Source organism: Siphateles boraxobius, unplaced genomic scaffold, assembly GCF_051911475.1.
Source record: "Siphateles boraxobius isolate OS27281-9 unplaced genomic scaffold, OSU_SipBor_1 5, whole genome shotgun sequence".
Classification (NCBI taxonomy): domain Eukaryota; kingdom Metazoa; phylum Chordata; class Actinopteri; order Cypriniformes; family Leuciscidae; genus Siphateles; species Siphateles boraxobius.
In genome coordinates, this window is record NW_027509141.1 from 8,712,700 (window position 1) to 8,737,799 (window position 25,100).

Below are 25,100 nucleotides of genomic sequence, written 5' to 3' on the forward strand. Positions count from 1 at the left end.
CTGTCAGAGCAAAACTGCAGGAAGTGATACGTGTACGGGTCACAGCTCACCGAGCGTTTAACAGGAAGACACAGTCCCTTCCTTAGAGCTGTAAACACTGCCCAGAGAAGCTTTCTGCTCTCATTTGACACCTCTAAAAGTTCTTTTGTTCCCTTTCGTCTCTAGGTGATTTTGTTTAAAAGGAAACACTGCTGAGGCAGATATAAGTGAGTCTATGGAGGAAGACAGTTGTCCTTCACTCCCCATTTTTCTTGCTCCTTTGTTCTTCATCAAAGCAGGAAGTAGGTCACAGAGACTGACAGACTGAGCTCTGGGGCGCTTTAAGACACGATCGATGCTCAGCCAGTCTACTGCATTTGCAACATCTGGAGCATAGGTGGACATCACACACACACACACACACACACACACGTCTTGCCATTTGCCCCTAGAATGCCCTGTTGCTGTTAGCCATAAGGGATTACTCAACCATCAGACTCCAACATGTCTTTTGAGCAGTGACGCACACACACACACCCAGAACGGCCCTGTTGCTGTGATTTCCCACCAGGGATTACTTAACCTTCATACCCCTGATGCACAGTCATTTCATAAACACACACACAAACACATCTGTCCAGGATTACTTCAGCGCTAAGAATTGTACACAATGAGAGACGTGCTTTTGTAGCCGACGCAAAATCCCAGTAAGCTGTTTAGAAGCAAGGTTTGGGCGAACGAAGGATTAATAGATGAGGATTGTGATCAGGAGATTATCCGAGAGCACCATATTGATGCAGCGGGATTCGGTGTGACCCTAAAGCACAGGAAATGATGTCACAGATCAGATTTGGTGGAATATTGGATCGGTACAGCATGTGGGAATGTAGGATTTGAAACGCTCGTGAGGGTGTGTGTCTGGAACAGATAATAAAACACAGACACAGATGCTCAGGCTGGTTTTTGTGCCACACATTTTCTTTTTTGTGTGCTATTTCACGTTTACCTAGCTATACATGACGACACCATAAACTTCTGTTGTTTTTATATAAAGCTAATTATGATTGCATCTATGAGTATGGATCAACAAAAAAATTTGATCACATTAATTACATGATATGCTTATTAATGTAGCTAATTTATTGCATACATCAATGTTTGCTGATATTACTATTCTAAATATATTTTTAATTAATTATACATTTACTCTTTATTATATTATTATAATATATATTTTATTATTAGAAATCAAATATATTTGTTAAATGTTAACCAATCAAAAGTTTAGGTCGATAAGATTTTTTACATTTTAGGTTGCATTTATTTGATCAAAAATAAAGTAAACACTGTAATATTGTGAAATATTATTACAATTTAAAATAACCTTATTCTATTTTAATATATTGTTGTTGTTATTATTCCTTTGATGGCAAAGTTGAATTTGACTCCATCCTTTAGTGTCACATGATCCTTATTTGTTCCTGATTTGTTGCTCAAGAAATGTAAACATTTGTACCGCATTTGTTTCAGTGCTTCGGTGTTGTTTTTTTCAGTTTTCATAAATTTTTAAAAAGTCTTTTTAAACAGTAATGTAATTTACATATATAATAATTATGTTTATCTTTTATATATATATATATATATATATATATATATATAATCACTCATTTTATCAACAGCTACAGTTACAGTTACTAATACACTCAAGCCCCTGCCCCTTTTGTCTCAAAATGTATTGTGCCCCTCTCTGATAATTGCAAATATAATATAGTTACGCTAATATGGAAAAGTTATATTTATCCTACCGTGCTACTGTAAAGGTTGTGGCAGCTTGCGAGTTATGCTTAACTAAAATAAAAGTATAACTCGATTTCAGCCGCATTCTGAGTCTGACAATGTCATTTGTTTATACTATCGAAGGCAAGTGTTATTAGCTTGGGGAATTACATCTAGTGAAATAAAATCTTAAGTCCATGTCCAACTCTAAATTATAAGGAATTTATATATTTGATTTCATAGTAACACTTAACAATAAGGTTCATTTGTTTATGATTCATGTATTAACTAACATGGACTAACCATGAGCAACACATTTGTTACTGTATTTGTTAATCTTAGTTAATAATAATATACCTGTTGATTGTTTGTTCATGTTATGTCACAGTCAGTGCATTGACTAATGTTAACAAATAGAACTTTTGATTTTAATAATGTTTTAGTAAATGCTAAAATTAATATTAATTAAGATAAATAAATGCTGTAGAAGTGCAGTTCATTATTAGTTCTTAACAAATTTAACTAATGAAACCTTATTGTAAAGTGGTACTGATTGCATGATAGCTAACACTATATGCATATAATACATAACATTTACAACATCAACAAAACTAAACATGAATTCCTCATAATTACCTTCTTGATTCTCACTGTTTTGTTTGGTAAAGTACATGATGATGCAACAATTTGAAGAGAATCTTGTTGAGGAAATGCACTAAAATCATTAGAGTGGTGCAGGGATGAGGTAATTTTGTTGGCCAAAACACAGAAACAGAAGATTTAGCATTATTAGCACTTTTGTTTATACTGTCTGGAAGTCAATGGGTTTTTTTTAATGGGTTTTTGGTAAATGCTTGAAATTAGGTCTGTGGCGAGCACAAGCTCAAGATATTTTTTCACTTTTTCTTATAAAATACATTAGTAGCCTAATACTCTCTTTTGATTTTTTTTTTTTAAAGCTTTCACTTGTCTTGTAAAAGGCGGTTGCTAACAAGTTGCTAAAAGGCTACAGAGATTGTCGTGGACATTAAATGTCATTAGTCGAACAGGTAAACTCATCTACTCACTAATTGGCTTTCACAGCCTCGTTGTGTTTATAATCACGCTCTTGAAAACTTTTCTAACTTTAACTTTCAGGGAAAATGTTTTTAAACAAAGACTGAGGGGCCGTTTACATGACACCATTTTCAACTGAAACGTTTTGGCCGTTCATTTACATGACAATGGCATTTTGGGGCCCTGAAAATGCAAACTTTTTTGGGTTTGAAAGTGCAAGATTTTGAAAACTGTGATGTTATGTGCACGCGTATTACATGTTCAGTCTATAGGCGTGTAGTGTTTCTTTACAAAGTGGCATCGCCAACTACTGGCCTGCAATGCATATACAGCGTTTTTAGTAGTTTTCGCAAATCCTTGTGAAAGGGGATTTTTTTTATGTTGTTGTCTGTTTGCGAAAACTTCTGTTTTAAGTACGTTGTCATGTAAACGTACCCTGAAAGAGTTGTCGGAAGCTTAGTGATGGAGACATTGAAGTCATGCAAACGTGGGGTTGTTTGAACGCTTCAAAATTCATAAAAGTTGTGTTCTAAATTATATTTAGTAATATTATAATAATTTCCCTATTTTCGTTTGATCAACATCTTTTCATAGAATGCCAAGGAATTAAAGGATAAAAAGACAAAAACAAGGAACTCTTCTTTTTTTCTTTTTGCCCTTTTTGGTCTTCCGCCCCTGCCCCTGAGGAGGTCTGTGCACGCCACTGGTTAGTGGTGTCATAAGAAGTGAAAAAATGCTGAAGATAATAAACAAAATTTAAATAAAATAAAATACAAAAATAAAATTTATCAACTTTTTTGAAACACTCAAACAATTCTGATCCAAACCTTATTTTTATTAGAACCTAAGAACCTTTACTCAAAAGAAAGAAAGATGGATGGACAGATCAAATTTTTCTTCCTAAATGAATGAACCATTTTGACATTTGAGGATGTTTTCCAATGGAGGTTTGACCATTTTTAGCTCTCTGTCCTCTAAAAACAATTCTCCAAAGTACTGTTTCTCAATGGTACAGCCTCAAACTCACACATTCCCAAACACTCAGCCTTGGCTCTTTCTTAGGGCCGTGACACCAACATCAGCCGGTCGGTGAGCGTAGGTCGTGCTAGTTTTCATGGTGTGTTCTACATGCCAGCTCTACTTAGCCTCAAGAAATATTGGCATGAAGAAAGTGATTAACATGATTGATATTCAAAATGTAAGGATGTGAGCGCTGCTTTGTTTACAGTTTGTATATCTGCAGTTAGTTTCGGCTTCTCTTTTTGAATGACGAACTATTGACACCCGCTGATATAGACAGATATTTACTGACACAGACGCAGAACACACATGCTAGTCCACAGCCGCCTTTCGTCCTTTTGGTGTGTTCAAGCGCAGCTTTTTGTCACACAGTCGGTTTCATCGCCGCTAGATCTTTGACATCGGCTTGGTGTGTCCCATCCTTTATACTAGCGTGTTTTAGTTTAAAGTGATCCATCAAATGACTTCAGATTCCACAGGATTTAATAAATGTTAAAAGGACGATGTTCAGTTTCGGCTTTCTGAAGTTCAGTGTTTTTGAGCAAGAGAGGGAAGGAGACAGAAGGTTAGTGAGGCATGGCTGAGGCAGAACTAAGACAGACAGTCGGTCATGTTTTCGGTTTTTGATCAGCCTGTGAGCTAAAATAACATTCCTCTGAGTCACTAGTTTTGAAGGAGGGAAAAGAGGGCATCTTGGGAGATGACTTACTTAAAAAATAAGAGACATATGAAAACATACTGAATTCTCTCTTTCTCTCTCTCTTTCTCTCACAGCTGGAGGCGTTCTACTCCATCTTCACCACAGAACAGCAGGACCATGTTAAATCCGTGGAATACCTGCGAAACAACTTCCGCCCACTCCAGAGTCTGGACAACCGAGAGGTCTTCAAATCCGCAGTCAAAGATGCTTGGCTGCCTGACTTGACTGACAGCCTGGGGAACCCGTACGGCACAGAGGCTTCCAAAGGTGGGCGGGCTCTCCTGACTGTCTGTTTATAAACCAGATGTTTTATATCATAGCTTTGCATCACAGATGCTGTATTCCTAAGCTTTAGACTCTTTTTAGATACAAGTTTAGATTCAAATAGATTCAGATTTTCCTCATTAGTGCTTACTCATAATGCATGGCACAACACGAGCGCGAACGCGTGCGCATCAGTGTGTGTGAGTGCGTGTGTGTAATGAGAGTGAGTAGGTGGCATATGGTGCTGTCCTCTGCTATTGTGTCATTAGACGCTCTGTCTTTACTTGCCCATTCTCTTGCTCATTTCTCTGCTCCGTGTGGCAGGAAATGCACTAGACTGCAGCTTTTCAAGGACACACTGCTTTTCTCACCTCTGTGTGTACACCCCAGATCTGCTTCACACGCTCCAGAAGACACCTGCTTTAATCGACAAATGATCAGACCATTCCATAAACACACATTTGTTTTTATATCATGGTGGGGACCACCTTTTGGCTTTTATTGGGGTTATTGTTTTTATTTTTTTTATTAACTTAAATTTAAAACAAATTACAGAAAGTATTAAATTAATAGGTGTGAATATTTTTCTACAAATATTAATATGAGATTGTTATACTTTATTTAATTATAGTAGATGTATCTAATCGAAAAGAGATGTTTAAAGAAATAAGTTGTTTGCAGGCTGTTAAATTAAATTGTTGCATTAAATTAATATTTTTGTGCATGTATTAATATGAAGTTATTGTACTATTTAATTATTGTATATTTGTACTGAGCTCAATTTGTCTTCATTTAATAAAAATGTAATATACACAGTATATAGAAGTGTATATTATATAATTGCATTATATATACATAATTCAATAATTAAAATAATTATTTAAAAAAATATATATATATTTCTAAATGTTTTGGCGTAAAAAAATGGAGATCACAAATTTTTGAATTATTGAATCTATTGACAGCTATGTTTATTTGTTACATAAGTTGTTGATTTGTTTTTTACGGGTATTGTAAGCCTAGATGTTTATATCCCACACTGCGTTGAGAAAAACACCTGTTGTATAAACTTTTCGTAGATTTCATCCTAAAAGTGTGTGTACGCACAAAAGCTAAAAAAAAACACAAAGCCAGAACCGGCACAAAATTCCCTTTATAAAATCCAGTCAGCAGAAGATTGTGTGTACATGCTCTCCCCCCCGAAATAACCATACATTGAGCTTACAATGCCTACTGTCCGTATGGTGTGCAAATATATACGCCTAGTTCATTTATTTATTATAAATCCTGATATGAGCGTGGAAATTACTTACACACATTTCTATACCCATTTTGTGCCTCACGTTTATACATCAGGCCCCAGGACTTTTTCCTGGTGTGAACTTCAATGTTACCCCTTTCTGTCACCACTTACTATGTACACTTCCCGCTTTTTTGCTGCCTAGCAACCTTGTAAAGTCACTTTTCATGGCGCTATCTGAACCACTTTTCATGTGGAGATCACAGCGACACTTGACGTTTGTGTCGAGAAGAGCATTGAAGTCTTGATGTGGGTCATGTGACAGGGATCCTAACATACTAATAAGCATCCTTACTGCCATTTCTACATCCCTTTATGAAGCTTTCCTCATAAAGGAACATTTGATCCACTCATGGATTGGCAAACAGAATTGAGTACACACACACACACACACACACACATATCCCTACTACCTCTCAATACAAACAAAGATTGTTTACCCATATTCACAAAACATTCATCCACACACTCTTTTTCTGTACGTTACCGAGCAGAATATCTTGAGGGCTTTCACAGATATTGATTGGCACTGGCATTATACCGCGGTAGCTCCTCTCATTTACAGTTCTCTCACATGTTCATAAAATCTTGCCTGGTGATCCATGGTCCAAGCACAATCCCTCATTCCCAACAGCTCTAATACAAATCACAGTGCACAAATTACAGGTCAGAAAGACCACACCGTCCTCATCACCTTGGTCAGGGTAAAGAGACGACATCTACACGTGGCCAGACTGTGTTCCTTAAAACCGGGACACACCAAGCTGATGTCAAAGATCTAGCGGCGCTGCAACCGACTGTGTTGTTGCCTCTCGTCGGCTGCGTCTCGGACAAAAAGCTGCGCTTGAACACACCAAAAGGACGAAAGGCGGCTGTGGACTAGCATGTGTGTTCTGCGTCTGTGTCAGTAAATATCTGTCTATATCAGCGGGTAGCAATAGTCTATGTTGGTCATTCAAAAAGAGAAGCCGAAACTAACTGCAGATATATAAACTGTAAACAAAGCAAAGCTTGCTTACCATTTTGAAAATCAATCACTCTGATCACTTTCTTCATTCCAGTCAGTTCATGTTATTATGAAAATATTTGTGCATTCGAAAGTGACGTAAAAGTATAACATCCTTCTGTCTGTACCGTCTTGACTTCTTTGCTTGCTTTCGTCACTAAGCTGAACAGCCAATCAGAGTTCTCCCTCTCACCAACGGCCCGATGCCTATTCAACATGCTTAATTGGCCCAAAAAAAAAAAAAACGTACGACTAGAGCCAACGGTGCGAAAACAGTCGACCGAAGGCTTGGTGTGTCCCGGCCTTAAGAGGAGATAAAGCTGGAGACAAATACTACACTTGTCCTTTCCTATAAAGCTGTAATATTGCTATTTGCTAGCTATAAAATTAGCCATAGCACGGACTTATTCTACAAAGGCATTTTATTCTAAATGTTATGGAGATTCAATTTTAAACATTGTGTTGGAATAAAATTGCTGTCTATTTGTTTTATAGATAGCATTTTAAATTGATTCAGGAAAGGAAATCAAAAATGCCAGAGTTCTTCTGTGACCGTGTATATCCATCCACTGTTGGACTTTGTTAATAGACAAATTAAATGTCGACAAGCCCAGAAGTGCCAGTAGTGGAAGGAACACAGAGAGCTGACCACCCGCACTCTCTCTGTCCCACCAGCTTGTTGACATGGGTCCAAATAGCTCCAGGTGATTTGGATTCCCAGAATTACACCCAAACTCCTAAACAGCTTCCCAGATTCCAGAGCCGTCTGAATCAGAAGTATAATTAATTTGGGTGCTTGGAAATAATTCTGTAGTACGAAGAGAGAAACGCTCCTCTTATCGTTCCCTCGTTATGCGTTTAATTTCAGCTCCGTGAAAAATTGATTGTGACACCGTCCACTGTTGTCGAAGAATAAAAAGGGAACAGAAAGGATAGAATAAGGGGAAAAGGAATGAAAAGGGTGGAGTAATAGTGTGATAGAGGCTGAGAACAGAAGCATATCAATGGTGCCTGCAGGCTGGAGCTGAACTTTTTGTCAGCTTCGATTAATTCAAAACACGTGCTGGATCATAGCTTTCCCTCATAGTAGACGAAACTGCCAAACTGGTTCTATCAGCACTCAAAATATAGTAGAGGTTCTGATTCTGATGCAGCACCAATCCCCACATGTGTAGGAACTGCGTCAACTGAACCTTTTTTTTTTTTCTTTGTTAAACATTCAATATTTCAAACTAAAGTAGACATAATCTGAGCTGTTCTTGTGTGGCTAATGCTTAGTTCTTTAGGTTTCATGATGAACCTGTAACATCCATGGAACTTTTCCATTCCACAAAAGGTTCTTTATAGTGGAAAATGTCTTTTGGAAAATGTCTTTTAAGAACGTTTTACTAAACGTTCTTACTAAAAGTGTTATGCCATTACTGCAAAAAATATATATTTTTAAGAGTGTAGGAATAGTACACAAAAATCCTGTTTATATTTTTTCGCTCTCATGTTGTTCCAAACCTTTTTATCCAGCCAATGGTATAGCATTTTCTTTTTCGGATGAACTGTTCCTTTAAACTGGTCTTATGTGTCAGCTTGTTCGAAAGAGCCGCTCAAGGTTAACGGCGTGTTTGCACTTTCTCTCTCTCTAATTTGACTTCTGCTCTCACCTTCTCTCCTTTCCTGCTATATCCCTCCATTAATCTCGCTCTCCATGGTCAACAAGCCGGAGGGCCAAAGATGGCCTTTTTATTAAACGATTCTCTGTGCATCTCTTAAGAGACCTGCACTCTTGCGCAATAACCTCTGCGACTGTGTTTCTGAGTGGGGCGAGCGAGCAGGAATGGGTTATATACTGTAGTGTTGCACAGACACATGGATGGAGAAAATGCTGTGATCAGGCTCTGCCTGTGATGATTTATTGGAATATATTTAAATCTGTCATTATAAAATGGGTAACGCTTCCTTTTACAGTACGTTAACTTACGTGTACTTACAGTGTACTTACCTAAGAAAGTACTGGGTAATATAAGGTAAGTACATGGGTTAAGATTAGGTTCAGGGTTAGTACCTAGTTATTACCCAGTGATTGTAATTACTATAATAAGTACATAGTATGTACATGGGGAACAGGACTGTAAAATGAAGCGTTACCATAAAATGTACCAAAAATATTTAACACGAATCATGCAATGGCATTGATAATGAAAAGCATTCTAGTTTGTACATTCTACTTCTACTAATTTGTAGTTAGTACTTTCAGTAGGAAGTAGCTGAAAAGGCTACAGGAAGCAATTTTTTGCGATTTAAAGGCCTGCTTACACCAAGACAAACATTCAGAGTGAAAATTTGGTATATTTGGGAAAAAAAATGTACATGTTAATACTAGGGGTGAAACGATACCCTCATGTCACGATTTGATACATATCACGATACTGAACTCACGATACGATATTATTGCGATATTCAAAGACATGATAAAAGGTTAACAAAATGAACTGTTGATTAAAATGTTAAATCTGGTATTACATTGGGGGTGGAAATGAAGAGGTTTGGATTTAGTGGTGGTAACCCAATGCACAGGACAATAGTGACGCCAGAATAAAAATATTCATGATTCTGAAGCTGAAAACAGAATTATTTTAGATGAATATTTGCACTCTGTCACTGACTAGAAATATTTAAAATAATGTAGGCCATTTTTACTGGTGCAATAAGACATTTGGCATTATCCGGACCCACAAACATTCCCCCATTGCATTATTATACAATATATTAAACATTACATATAGTAGTTAAATGGAGTACTGACAACAAAACTGTAAACTTAATGTTTTCTCGCACAGTAATTTTCATTTTGGGTGAACTGTACACAATACATATTGTCACTATCCATGATACGTATTGTTGCATTTTTGTATTGTGATATATTGTGACACGATATATTGTGACTATAAAGAAACAAACAGTGGTGCAGAACTGTGTACCAGAGTATTTCGGCTTTTCTGTAAGCATCATTTTTTATGCATTGGTCTAAACACAATTTGTATTTGAAAATGCATGCCCACGCATTGATGTTGGTGTCTGTGAACTTTCCTTTAGGGTCTTAGTGTCTTATTTTGTTAGTGATTGGAAAGTAAGCACTGCAGGTTTAGCACATATTATGACGGCAAAATCCTTTTTTACACATTGTTTGCGTTTATGGTTACAATTCATTATTGTTTATCTTTTAGGTATATGAATAAAAAAAACTGATGTGGCAGAATTGGCATCTCATTCCTAACTTTTGAAAAAGTCGTAAGAGAACATCATTAATTCATGGGCATTTATGGGCAGTATTAATAGTTCCACCTGGACAATTTTTTTTGATCACTATATTTGATGTACCATGATTTGAGACCCGCTGATTTTAATCGTGAATACCATTTAGGATGAAAATTGCAAATATGCAAATTGGGATGATCATGAGCTTTTGAACGTAATTCTTCCATAAACTGCAGGCTGTTGAAATGTCTATGAAGTCTTATTTTAAGGACAAGCTTCCATCCTCGAATGTCAAAGTCATGTTTGTGTGCTGTAATCATCAATGCATGCCATCTGTGTGAAAGCCAGTCTTTATGCAGTATGATTACGGCTGTAGTCACTATTACTTCTCTCATGATTAGAGCTAATAGAGGCTTCGGAGAGAGGAGTGATGGTAGAATTAGTTTAATTAGCATTGTTTTGGATGTAATAGCTCCCCTGTGGCTGTGGGAGGGAGTGTGTTTTGAGTGTGTGGAGGTGTGCTCTTGTCTGCGTTGCAAATGTGTGCATGCATTTTAGGAACACAAAACTAAAGAAAATGTGAGGCTTCTTCTGTCAGATTTCTCTCTGAATAGAAGCTCACCCCTACGCATCCTGTTAGCCGCCAGAAACTGTGGCACGCTCGGTGATTAAACACCTTCTGCTGGGGAGATTAACAGCAACTTGGATGATGCCGGTGTTTACAGAGGGCATGACACAATTCAGGACACGTGAAAGCCAAGTATATGTAGTCAGTAGTCTAACAGAGCCATCTAGTGGCTGTGGGATCTAAGGGCAACAATGGAGCTCAAGGTTAGAGTGGTGGCAAAGAGGTAAACACACACTTTTCTTCTTTTCGTCTTCCACACAGCATGCAGCAGTGCCCCGATCAACATGAACGTCCAGCACATGAACAAGACTGCGTTAGTGGTTCGATGGTCCCGTCCGGAGATCACCTACGATCCGCCCATCATCAGCTACCTCATTTCCTACAGCTGGACCAGAAACGACGAGTCATACGAGGAGACGTACGTCAAAGGGAGTGATCAGAAACTGGTGAGGAGTTGAATGTTTTTTTTTGTGTGTAATGGTCATCAATATGCTCACAAATGATGTTATTCGTGACGTTATACTTTAAAGAAAACATGGAGTAGCATTCGCAACACACTAAACCTCCGTAATGTGACATATTTCGGGGTTAACCCAAATATTCATTGGGAAAAAATATTGGTGAGGGGTTCTGTGTGCTTTTTGTGTTTGAATTGGTCATCTACACCACAATATCTCACAATAAACCCAGCAAATGATTAAATAAGCATCTTTAAAGACCACATGAAATGGCATTCTTATCACACTTAACTTTAATGAAATGTTTATCTAGTTTATTAGTGGGGTGTGAAATTTCTAAACTGAATTTTCAGTGTGAAACATGGTAAAGAGGAATTGTTTGGGGGTTTTTTTGTTGTTGTTTTTTTGATTATCTATACCACAATATCTCCCAAAAATTATAAAATATCCGACTTATACTTTAAAGACAGCATGATATAACATTCACAATGTGCTTTACATTCATAAAGTGACATATTTCCAATATTGTTGAGGGATTCTGTGTTTGTATTGGTCATCTATACCACAATATCTCACAATAAACCCAGCAAAGGATTAAATAAGCATCTTTAAAGACCACATGAAATGGCATTCGCAACATGCTCTACTTCCGTAATGTGACATATTTCCTAGTTAAGCTGAATTTCAGAAGGAAAATATATATAGGATAGGACCTGATTTTATCTTTCCTACTATTTTTATAAATACGCTTATTCAATTGTAATCCATTTTTCTGATTTATTGGTTCATTTTGAATTCTGCTTGTCCTTAAGCAATAACCATTCCAGGTTTCAGATTTGTGGCAGTCTGTTCTTGTAAAAACAATCTGAATGTGAGGATGTTGATATTACGTCTGTAAATGCTCGTGGATAATATCCTGTAATATCTCCTCCGCTAGAGCGTGTTTGCAGGAGCGCAGCGAGTGTGACTGTGAATAAAGTCAGTATTTTAGGTCGTCAGCAGGGGGTCGCAGCGGTAGACACTGACCTTGAGGCCCACCATTTGAAAATTCTAATGCACTAAAACTGTTTAAGAGGCGGAGATGTATTTTAGTCTCATTTCTCTTGACTTTCTATCACGCACACTCAGTGGGCTGTGAAATGTATAACAGGCTGAGATTTCTGATTCTCTAGTCCGTAGGGGGCTGCGAGGCGACGAGACAGTAGAAAGAAGCCATTTTTGTTCATTTTGTTCCCAAATATTTCAGTGTGCAATTTGAAAATGGCATTGCATCCCATTACGGAACATCATCATTAGATTCACTCCTTTCTCAAATTCCTCTCTATTTTTCATTGTTCCTCCCTCTTTTCTTTTAAGTTCTTCATTTCCATTTTTACTTCCCCTCTCGTCCCAAGATGTTGCTATCTGGGTCAAATTAGCGATTTTTGAGGGACTGCTTCCCAGATCAATAGAGAAAGAGTTTTTACTCCTTTCCACTTATAATAACCCAACACCACAGAGTAATATCTGAGTCGGGGTCATTTAAAGAATGAACTCGCATAAATCAGAAAGGTGTTGGTGCATGTGGAGAGGAACTGACGCCATTTACTTAGTGCAAGATTTACAAATCCCTCAAGCCCTCAGCACTTTTCAGCAGACCCCGGGGAGGTGAAGTGAGTTATGGTAATGGCTATTGCTCATACACTTAGGATTGTATTGAATCTTCATTTCTCAGAGATGAAATGAGGCTGCCTGCGCGAGGTTCAAACAGGCACCAATGAAGGAAATGGAGTTAAAAGGTGCCCATACCTGACTGTCGAAGTCGATTTGTTTGTCAAGTGTGTACCTGCTGAAGGCCTGCACTGCCATGCACATGTTCTTTCTTTTTTTCAAATATTTTGACTAATGTGTTTCAGCTACCAATAAGAATGAAGTGCTCCTAGCTCCTTTGAACTCATTTTAAAATATTTAAATTGAACTCTTTTCATTTACAGTCTTTATTCATAGTCCCACTTCAAACAGTTGTTCAGATTTTGTCTACTTACAGTTTCAGTAAAGCTGATTTATTATCTTGTCCTTCCTTTTACACATAATCTGTTAAAGATTAAAGGGTTAGTTCAGCCAAAAAGGAAAATTCTGCCACCATTTACTCACCCTCAAGTTGTTCAAACCTCTATGAGTTTCTTTTCTCCTGCTGAATACAAAAGAAGATATTTTGTAGAATGTCAGTTTCCAACAGTTGATGGACCCCATTGACTTCAAAGGTTTTTTCCATACTAAGTCAATGGATCCCATCAACTGTCTTATTACCCATATTCTTCAAAATATCTTATTTTATGTTCAGCAGAAGAATTAAATTCATACAGGTTTGGAACAACTTGAGGGTGAGTATTTTATGATTTTTGGGTGAACTTTCTCTTTAAAATATTACACTGAAGTGTTTGTTCAGTTCCCTAAAGCTGGGTATGAACAATATAATAAGCAAACACAGCTAATAAAGAAACTAATTAAATTTAGCGTCCTTTAATTTCATTAAACACTCAATTTTATATCAAGTAGACACTAATCTAAAGTGTACTGTGTGTTAATATGTTCTCAGAAAGATCCTAACAATGTTGCATAATTTATTGATAAAGGCGTACATTATATAAGCAGCCTTTAAAAATAAATCAGTGCCTCACTCACTGAATTCCAATGTGTTTGTGTCCCAGCTGAGCAGCTCAGAGGTGCTTTAGGTGGTAATGAATGTTATGTGAGGCAGAGACTGATAGAGACTGTCTATTTTCAATGCTAATGACTTGAGAAGAAAGGTGTTACCGTCAAGCGAAGGAGAGGAGAACAAGCTGTTCACCTTCATCCTCCTGACCTCTGTCAGAAGAGCTCACACTTCAAAGTGTATGTGAGTGTGTGTCGACCACTCATCTTTTGTGTTTTGACTGGACGCGTCAGATGATAACACACCTCCACATCACAGGCGGACTTTTTTGGAAGTATCCTGGCATGTATGTACAGTATATGTAACACTGTGTGTGTGTGTGTGTGTGTGTGTGTGTGTGTGTGTGTGTGTGTGTGTGTGTGTGTGTGTGTGTGTGTGTGTGTGTGTGTGTGTGTGTGTGTGTGTGTGTGTGTGTGTGTGTGTGTGTGTGTGTGTGTGTGTGTGTGTGTGTTTCAGGAGGTTGTCATCACACCGGTGTCGGCGGATGTGCTGTACCTGTTCCGCGTCCAGGCCGTGTGTTTGAATGACAAGCGCAGTGACTTCAGCCAGAGCATGCTCTTCAGAGGTGCAGAGCTACACTTACACACACAAAAAGATGTTTACCAATGATATTCTGGTTGTTGTTTTTAAACGTGTTGCATCTCATTTATATGAATCTACTTTGTTTTGGTAGCCAACACCACCAGGATATTCGAGGGCACGAGAATAGTCAAAACTGGGATGGTAAGTTTGCATCTGTCCAGCAGGGGGAAGCACTGTCTCTTTACTCTTTCTAATGGCAAATAAAATAAACCTGAATATTTTATTTGTATTTCTTGTATAATAATAATAGTTTATTTATTACAACGAATAATTTATAATAATTGTAATAATAATATAGAAAATGTAGAAGTATATTTATACAAAATATAATATTTTCTTTTTTTAATAATCTGAACTATGAATCAGTTATGCTTGGTAAGATAATTGCCCTAAACCTTTTAAAAGGTGTGCACAGATTTTATCTTTTAGAATTTATTTTATCTTTTTTTTTTTTACAAAATAATATAAATAATATAATGTGTTTATTACAAATAATAATTTTACAATAATTTAATAATAGTAATATATATTAGAAGGTATAGAAAAATATTTATTCAATAATTACATGAATTTAAAAAAAAAAATATATATATAGGCTAATCATATGTTTTAAAAACATTTTTTTATTTTTGAAAATAAATAATAAATGGATATATATAATTATAAATTGTAATTTATTTTAGAAAGTATTAAAATGCATATTTATACTACAATTACAAATCTGAAGTTTGGAAATAAATCCAAAGTTATGCCTGAAAACAATCATATTTAAAACAATGTCCTGAAACCTGTTGGGCCCATCGGACTCGCATGATGTGCACAGACTTTTAGAATCAATGCAGAGGTAAATAAAGTGTTTGTTTTCTTCTTCTTCTTCTTCTAGCCAACTGTCTCCCCAGCCTCCTCAGCAGACATGGCTCCGATCAGCTCCGGTTCCTCCACCTGGACCTCCTCCGGTCTTCCCTTCTCCTTCGTGTCAATGGCGACTGGGATCGGCCCCTCTTCCAGCGGGAGCCAAGCGACGGTGGCGTCTGTGGTGACCAGCACCCTCCTGGCGGGTTTGGGTTTCAGTGGAGGGGTCATCTCCTCCTTCCCCAGTTCAGTCTGGCCCAGCAGACCTCCTCCCTCGACCCCTGCACCTGCCTCCACACGCCAGACCCCAGCCACTGAACACACCTCCTCACCGGCCTCAGACACAGAGAGCCACGGGTCTGAGGACGGGGGGGAGAAGGGAGGGAAGGGCGAGGATGAGGACGGAGAAAAGAACGGAGAAGAGGAAGAGGAAGAGGATGAGGAGAAAGGCGCTGAGAGTAAAGACAGCAGAGTTCCAGACGATGTGGAAAAGCAAAGGAACAGCTCCGTGACGAAGGACCCGCCCACAGCGACACCAGATTCGACAGCCAAAGAGAAAGGAGGAAGCAGGAAGGCAGAAAACAGCACAGCGCCATCTAGTGTCCCGGAGGATGAGGTGGAGAAAAACACACACAGAACAGGGGAAGAGGACACACAGGTGCTGCCGACCGGAGAGCCAGAGAGTGATGATAATGTGACGGCGGTAATAGAGCCTCCAGACAGCATGACTCAGACCAGCAAACCCAGCAGAGGAGACCGCAACCACCTGCCACCTTTCTCTATTCACACAGGTTAGAGACTAGCAATATTTTGTTGTTGTCTGGGGTGGGGTGGGGGGGTTGCATTCGTATCTCAACCTTTTTGCCTCCAAGGTCCCCCATTGTCCACAACAATATTCAAAGGCCCCATGACTTTTTTTGCGATTTTATCCATTAAAATATTTTTATAGCTTTTATAAATAAATAAATGTATATTCATAAAATATATAAAAATGGCAATTGAGAAGGGTTACTATAGTTAACTAATACTTAAAACCATATATATATATATATATATATATAATGTATTTATATATAAATTTATATATATATATATATATATATATATATTGTATTTATAAATATATTTATATAAATATATATATATAGTTATAGTTATAGTTGATTTAGTGCTCAGGTAACTCACACACACATGCTCGCGCGCACACACACACACACACACACACATGCATATATATATATTTGTATGACTTAACTGCACCTCGTCTATGATGAGCATGTTTATATTGTCTGAATTAAAATTTTTGGTGATACAACTTTCTGTCCTGATATTATAATGAAGGAAAAAGCATCATCAGACAAATTAAATTCTTGAAAAGAAATCCTTTAGTTGTTAGAAATTATATTTTTTAATTATTTCCAAGATGAAGAAAATAAATGTTTTACAGCTTGTAAATATTTGAAAAACTTTATTAAGTAATGTAATGCTTCCAATATGCAGAAACATCATTCTTGTCGGTGGCACCGCATGAACTTTTTACTTTGAATGACGAACTTAAGCCATATCAGAGACTTGGAGGTGTACAGCCATCCTCATCACCACTTCATCAGCCGTGTGTTTTCATGTTTGCACGCGCGGCACCACTCATCTGTTCTGCAGGAAACACTGTTTAAACCCTTTTTCTTCACACTGTTTTGAGATGCTGTTAGTGTGTCCCCTGTGAAATGATAGTTTCATCTTACTCTCATTTCTTCCTTTATTTCCCATCTTCCTCCATTTCTCTGTCTCACCCTCTTCCTTATCCCCTTTCTTCTCATCCTTCCATCTTTCTTTCCATTCCCTCTGTTTGTTTCGGAGGCAGAGGGTTGGCCTAGTTTTCCGGTCCAGAGAGGATGAGAGCAGAAAACATTAAAGTAAAAAAAGTAGAAAGAAACAGAGCAACTCCCTATTTAGCTCTATGCAATGGAGTTATGTTCATCCGGGTGTGTGTGTGTGTGTGTGTGTGTGTGTGTGTGTGTGTGTGTGTGTGTGTGTGTGTGTGTGTGTGTGTCTGTGTCTGTGTGTGTGTGTGTGTGTGTGTGTGTGTGTGTGTGTGTGTGTGTGTGTGTGTGTGTGTGTGTGTGTGTGTGTGTGTGTTTGTGTGTGTGTGTGTGTGTGTGTGTGTGTGTGTGTGTGTGTGTGTGTGTGTGTGTCTCACAGTGGTGAAGCTATGGTGTTTTAGGATAACAGCATGGATTAGTTAGCAGCGTCTCTGGACAAGCCGATGGGAGCTACAGGTTTTCTGATCTCTCTGTTCTTACTTTCGGGATCTGAGTATGTGCTTTCTACTGGCAGTTTGGGACTTTTGGTGTGTGTGTGTGTGTGTGTGTGTGTGTGTGTGTGTGTGTGTGTGTGTGTGTGTTGTGTGTTGTGTGTTTTGGACTGGTCGGGTGACAGTGATCTTGCCAAGTGGGACGTGTTCCTCAATCAACACCCTTGTTGGTCCTGGAACAGCATGTATATTAACCAAGCAGGTTTTAGGGCAGGGGTTAGAGCAGAGGTCTTCAACCCCTTGGGGTCCCAGTGTCCCGCAGAGTTCAGCTCTAAGCCTAATCAAACACACCTGAACCGGCTTATCAAGCTCTTCAGGATCGCTTGAATATCACAATGCAGGTGTGCTGAAGCAGGCTGGAAATCAACTTTGCAGAACAGTGGCGTCCGCATCCCAATTCACCTACTTATACTAGGCCCTAAAAGTATGTACTGTTTTTGTGAAGAAAAAGTACATACTTTTAAGTGTGTAGCAGAATAGTAGGCTGAGTAGGACATACTACTGCATCATAATTGTGTCTTTAGCGGACAGCTCAGTTGCTTAGTTTAAGTGGATTCTGTCATCGTTTAAAATGCCCTGTCAATCATCTTGTCACAGTTAAAATCATCCACATTCAATTTAATTTAAATTCCTACCATTTCGGAAAGAAATGTAGTGGCACGTTGTTCTCCCAGTCGTGGGTCTTTTAACCCTCCTTCTGTGTTTGCAGTTTGCATAAAGATGCATTTAAAAGTTAAAGGCAGGGTAGGTGATTTGCTCCAGAAACATAAAATTTTTGTGATGCTAGTTTCTTCACAAGCAATCACTAAGTTAAGTGTTCTAAATGTATTCATATATATCTCGTCTGTGGAAGGTGTAGGACCATAAAATGTTCATCCAATCATTGCATTCGGTCCGAATGCTATGATACGATGCCCTACCTGCCTGTCAACGTATGTATTTCTACACGTCCACACACCTGCTCGCAGACATCACACGTCATCAGCGCGTTTCATGCTATTCAGAGTTAAGGTCCTTGCACACCGAGTCCGAAATTTTCATATGCGTTTTTTTAATTTTTTCGTTATTCGGTGGCTCTGAATGATCAAAACACCTATCAAAATGCTTGCTACAGATGCAAAAAACGCAGAAAATCGAACCCGATCTGAAATGTTTTATGGCGCGCAAAAGTTTCGCAGGCAGTGTGCAAACATGATTGACATAACGTAATTTATTTTTTAACGTGCGAAATTTTCGGACTGAGTGTGCAAGGACCTTTAGACAGACGTCAGTCACCGAGCACCACAACCGAAACAACTGCCACCATTTACAGTTCCTCCTGAACCAAAACAACATGCTGTTGTGTAAACTGGAAACCTGTGATGTTATACTTGGAGCGGTTTGCGACTCAAATTTATACGTTTCAAAGTCAACACTATAAACGCAGAAATGAATCTGCAGCAGTCAGGTGGTACCGGTCAGTGCTTTTTAAGTTGTTTTTGTTCATTATTATTGTAATGTTATGTGCTTTGAGACACGTGGTAGTTTACCGCCGTCTCTCGTGAAGCTTTTGTTCGCTCCCTGCTATACACCTTCATGTGTTTTGAAGGAGGCGTGTCTTTAGAGACGCTCTGAAGGGAGAGTGAGATCTCATGCTTTCAAAACCGGCTCGCTATTGCTAGCCTCTCTGAAAATGACCTACCCTACCTTTAATGACCAAATTTATCTTTACAAAAGTTCACAATGTTGTTGCAAATTAAATATAATGTGGATAACATTGAATAAAAATCTTTTTGTCAGGTTAGATACTGATAATTAATCACTCAAATCCCTTTATCTAAACCTCTCTACGAAACCGTCGGACTCGCACATCCGCCAGTTTGTTTGTAGTTTAACACTTTTTATTTGTGTTTCCTCTTCTTATCAAATCCTCATCCAACACGTAATGGGTTGTGGGCAATATTAGCCGTTAGAGTTTGCACGGATCTGCACTTCGGATTCTAACTGGAAAAAGTAGATTATCCGGGTATCTTTAGAATACTCATTTCAACATACTACGATTTGGGACACACTAATTCTAATTTCGAATACTATTTAGGATAGAGATGTGAATTGGGACTCATCATGGGTCTCCAGGAGCAGGGTTGAAAACCTCTGGGTCAGAGTTCAACTTAGAACTGGGTTTCAGGATTGTTATAGGATTCATATAAACCTAACACTTCTCTCTGTTTACTTATGATTAGGACAACCTGAGAACTGAGGATTGTTCTAGGACAAACAAAATCAATTCATCTTGAAACACTTTACTTGGCAAAATGATGGTGACCGGAACTAATATTTGACAATAACTTTAAGTATTTTTGCATTAATAGATGTTGTGTAAAATAAATATTTTATTGATTTTTTTATATAAATAAATTGAATATTATACTTTGAATAATTTTATCATATAATTGTTTTGTTAAATAATAATTATGTTGATATTTATAATTATTATAAATATTAATAATTGTTATTATTGTCTGATATTTATTTATTTATCTGTTTTTGCTTTTATTTTGAATGTTTAAAAAACAAGTTTTTGAATGTTGAGAAAGTGTTGTCTGAAATTTGTTTACTAAATTTCAGCAGTTTGTTGATCTAAATCAATTGAGTATGATTGCAATTTTATTAATGATAATAATAATAATAATTATCATTATTATTATTAGTAGTAATATATATTAATGATATATTATGATATATTAATACAAATGTGGTATCTGTAATTGATTGTTACAGTATGTTACTATATGTTATATGATACACAGATTTACATCTATATCCGCTTCATATCATCCCTGCTGAATACATAGGAGCAAGTGTTATTGAATTTTCATATTTATGCTAAATGTACGGTGTGTTCATATTAACGTGTGTGTGTGTGTGTGTGTGTGTGTGTGTGTGTGTGTGTGTGTGTGTGTGTGTGTGTGTGTGTGTGTGTGTGTGTGTGTGTGTGTGTGTGTGTGTGTGTGTGTGTGTGTGTGTGTGCGCGTGTGTGCGTGTGCGTGTGTGTGTGTTTCAGAGCGTACCGTGGTCTCCAGCATGCACCCTGTGCCTGGTTCAGGAAGGATGGAGTGGATCATTCCTCTGGTGGTGGTGTCGGCGCTCACCTTCCTCTGCCTCATTCTGCTGCTGGCCGTCCTGGTTTACTGGAGGTGAGACACTGATCCACACTGACAGATTCACTGGCGGTTTCTGTCTCAATGAATCGCTGACTACAGGAGTCTCACTGACTCTCACTGATTTCCTGAACCACTCTTTGATAGATACACGACTGATTCCGACTCTGATTGAATCATGGGGAGTCACATAGACGGATGGCTTTACCCTGATGCCACGCTCTTAAACACTTCATCTGTTTTATTGCTTTAGAGCTTGGCTACCATGTGTATTTTCGTGTACATCGGTGTGTGTTTGTGTCCGTTTGGATCCTGTAGCTGGTAGTTTATCACTCTGGGGCCCCTGGCGTCCCCGGGGCCCCGAGGGGTGGAATAAAAACCAGTTAGGAGTGTGTGTGTCGAGCATGTGTAAAGTGTGGGTGATGTGTCTCTGGTGACGGTAAGTAAGATGGAGAGAGGCCGTACTCTTCCCTTAGGGTGATGGAGGTGCTGAGGAAACTGCTGCCAGGGCCCTGTTGCCATGGTCACACCTGAGACTGAGTGAATGTGGCTTCAAACTACATATATATTGCAGTCTGTACACTTTCGTTCATACATTTGGAGTCGATAATATTTTTAAAATGTTTTTAACAAGACTCTTATGCTCACCATGGCTGCATTTATACAGCAAAAATATACTGCAAAAGTACAGTAAAAACCGTAATATTGTGCAATGTTATTATAGTTTAAAATGTAAAAGTTTCTATTTCAATATATTTTAGAATGTAATTTATTTCTGTAATTTAAAGCTGAATTTTGAGCATCATTACTCCAGCCTTTAGGTTCACATGATCCTTCAGAAATTATTCTACAACTTGAAATATAACTTTTTTTTGTAATATTTTTGACCAATGTAATGCATCCTTTATTAATACAATTATTAAACTTCTAATTGACCTGAAAACTTTCCAATGGTAATATTAATCAAGGATGCATTACATTGATCAAAAATGTTACAAAAAAATCTATTTCAAGTTATAGAATGATTTCTGTTTTTATATATACACTCACCTAAAGGATTATTAGGAACACCATACTAATACTGTGTTTGACACCCTTTCGCCTTCAGAACTGCCTTAATTCTACGTGGCATTGATTCAACAAGGTGCTGAAAGCATTCTTTAGAAATGTTGGCCCATATTGATAGAATAGCATCTTGCAGTTGATGGAGATTTGTGGGATGCACATCCAGGGCACGAAGCTCCCGTTCCACCAGATCCCAAAGATGCTCTATTGGGTTGAGATCTGGTGACTGTGGGGGCCATTTTAGTACAGTGAACTCATTGTCATGTTCAAGAAACCAATTTGAAATGATTCGAGCTTTGTGACAAGTTGCATTATCCTGCTGGAAGTAGCCATCAGAGGATGGGTACATGGTGGCCATAAAGGGATGGACATGGTCAGAAACAATGTAGGTAGGCCGTGGCATTTAAACGATGCCCAATTGGCACTAAGGGGCCTAAAGTGTGCCAAGAAAACATCCCCCACACCATTACACCACCACCACCAGCCTGCACAGTGGTAACAAGGCATGATGGATCCATGTTCTCATTCTGTTTACGCCAAATTCTGACTCTACCATCTGAATGTCTCAACAGAAATCGAGACTCATCAGACCAGGCAACATTTTTCCAGTCTTCAACTGTTCAATTTTGGTGAGCTCTTGCAAATTGTAGCCTCTTTTTCCTATTTGTAGTGGAGATGAGTGGTACCCGGTGGGGTCTTCTGCTGTTGTAGCCCATCCGCCTCAAGGTTGTGCATGTTGTGGCTAAACAAATGCTTTGCTGTATACCTCGGTTGTAACGAGTGGTTATTTCAGTCAAAGTTGCTCTTCTATCAGCTTGAATCAGTCGGCCCATTCTCCTCTGACCTCTAGCATCAACAAGGCATTTTCGCCCACAGGACTGCCACATACTGGATGTTTTTCCCTTTTCACACCATTCTTTGTAAACCCTAGAAATGGTTGTGCGTGAAAATCCCAGTAACTGAGCAGATTGTGAAATACTCAGACCGGCCCGTCTGGCACCAACAACCATGCCACGCTCAAAATGGCTTAAATTTTTTGACATTGAGTTTGGAGTTCAGGAGATTGTCTTGACCAGGACCACACCCCTAAATGCATTGAAGCAACTGCCATGTGATTGGTTGATTAGATAATTGCATTAATGAGAAATTGAACAGGTGTTCCTAATAATCCTTTAGGTGAGTATATATATATATATATATATATGTATATGTATAATTTTGATATTATTATTATAGTGGTGTGCACATTATTTATATTTTTATTATGTGTCCCTACATTAGTTGGTAGTTAAACGTGTGTTTATGGTTGGCCGTTTGCATTCATATGGCTCTCTGGGTATTGGTCAGCTGATAAAGTCTCTCAGGGGCCGTGATCACACCATGTCTCAGTTTAGCAGACAGCTCTGGAGCAGGACTGTACCAGGACTGGGCCCAAAACGGCCATCTGCTCCCTCCTGTGGTGCTCAAGGGCCATGCAGTAGCAGGGGACGTGAAATATTTTGAGATGTGTATCCATCGCAAAATACTGCATGATAACACACAAACATCCATGCAAACACACTTGACCAAGCCCAAAACCTCTCCAGAGAGAACATACATCTGTCATACCACTCGTAGCCATGATAAAGTGGACTATAATTAACACACACACTGAAAAAAACAGACATGAACTATTATTTGATGCTGTTTCTGGTTGGTCAATGCAAAGGATATTGGGAAAGTATTAGAACAGACATTAGCTGTAATATTCAGCCATTAATATGATCACAAACACTTCCCTATTGACTGTGTGTGTGTGTGTGTGTGTGTGTGTGTGTGTGTGTGTGTGTGTGTGTGTGTGTGTGTGTGTGTGTGTGTGTGTGTGTGTGTGTGTGTGTGTGTGTGTGTGTGTGTGTGTGTGTGTGTGTGTGTGTGTGTGTGTGTGTGTGTGTGTGTGTGTGTGTCTTTAAGGGTCTTTAAGTGTAATCTGCTCAGTAGACTGACTGAGATTACCCTCAGCACTACACGCTAATGTCTCAATATATCAGATCAGATATCCTTACCTTCTGTCAGTGTGTGTGTGTGTGTCTGAGTCTGACTCTCATGCAAGTGTAGATGCTTATATGTATGTCTCACCATATGTTCATATGACATTTTTACATTTAGTCATTTAGCAGACATATGAATGTCTTTTCACATATATTCTTAACATGTGTTCATTACAATCTGATTAATTATACATTATTATACAATTATATAAGATATTATACAATTTAATTGTAGCAGTAAATCATTGAATTGACATGATTTACACAGAAATATAGGCTTTATTTTGCAATTGACTTTTGGTAGAATCAGTGTTGTTATTGTTATTTCAACCTATTAAAAATCATTATTATTAATTGAAATAAAACTGGAAATAAAAAATAAACAAATTAATAAAATGAGAAAAGCACATAACAAAATTTTATATATATATATATATATATATATATATATATATATATATATATTTATATATATATATATATAAATTAAAATAAGTTTTAAAGTTAGTTTTAAAACATGCTATAATAGTAAAACGTGAAAAAAGTATAAATCTGACTAAAATAACACTGAATATATTTACTGGTGTAGGGGCATAATTAAATGTTATTTTTTAATTGACAGCCCTAGTGGAAACACTGTGTGTCTGTATATTAGTGTGATTGTGTGCAGTGTCGTGTTGTCTGAAGTCCACCTGGAAACATTAACTAGGATGTGACACTTCCTGTGGCAGTCTCAGGGAAAGTCAAATAATCATTTACACTGAAAAAGCAATGTCTTAATCAATACATTGCATAGACCTTTATTCAGAAAATAATATACATATATTATTTGAAGCAAAATTGCGTAATATATCTTGAATTATTATACATGCTTGCTAATAATTTCTGATAACATCAGAAATCAAATGTGTGTTGAGTTTCCCATGCGCTTTTATTTGTGAACCACGTGGAGTTATTGCCTATGGATTTTTCTAAATCAGTCATTGGTGAGG

The 25,100-nt window shown here is 37.9% G+C and overlaps 1 protein-coding gene across 1 annotated transcript in view; it reads left to right on the top strand.

The window, feature by feature from the left end:
* Positions 1-25,100, top strand: part of ptprga (protein tyrosine phosphatase receptor type Ga) — a 290,375-nt gene that overhangs the window by 234,574 nt on the left and 30,701 nt on the right. Inside the window, exons 8-13 of the mRNA XM_077202673.1 lie at positions 4,606-4,798; positions 11,240-11,424; positions 14,588-14,696; positions 14,805-14,854; positions 15,597-16,356; positions 20,920-21,052. Of these exons, the coding sequence (XP_077058788.1) occupies positions 4,606-4,798; positions 11,240-11,424; positions 14,588-14,696; positions 14,805-14,854; positions 15,597-16,356; positions 20,920-21,052 (1,430 nt within the window). The remainder of the gene's footprint in view (positions 1-4,605; positions 4,799-11,239; positions 11,425-14,587; positions 14,697-14,804; positions 14,855-15,596; positions 16,357-20,919; positions 21,053-25,100) is intronic.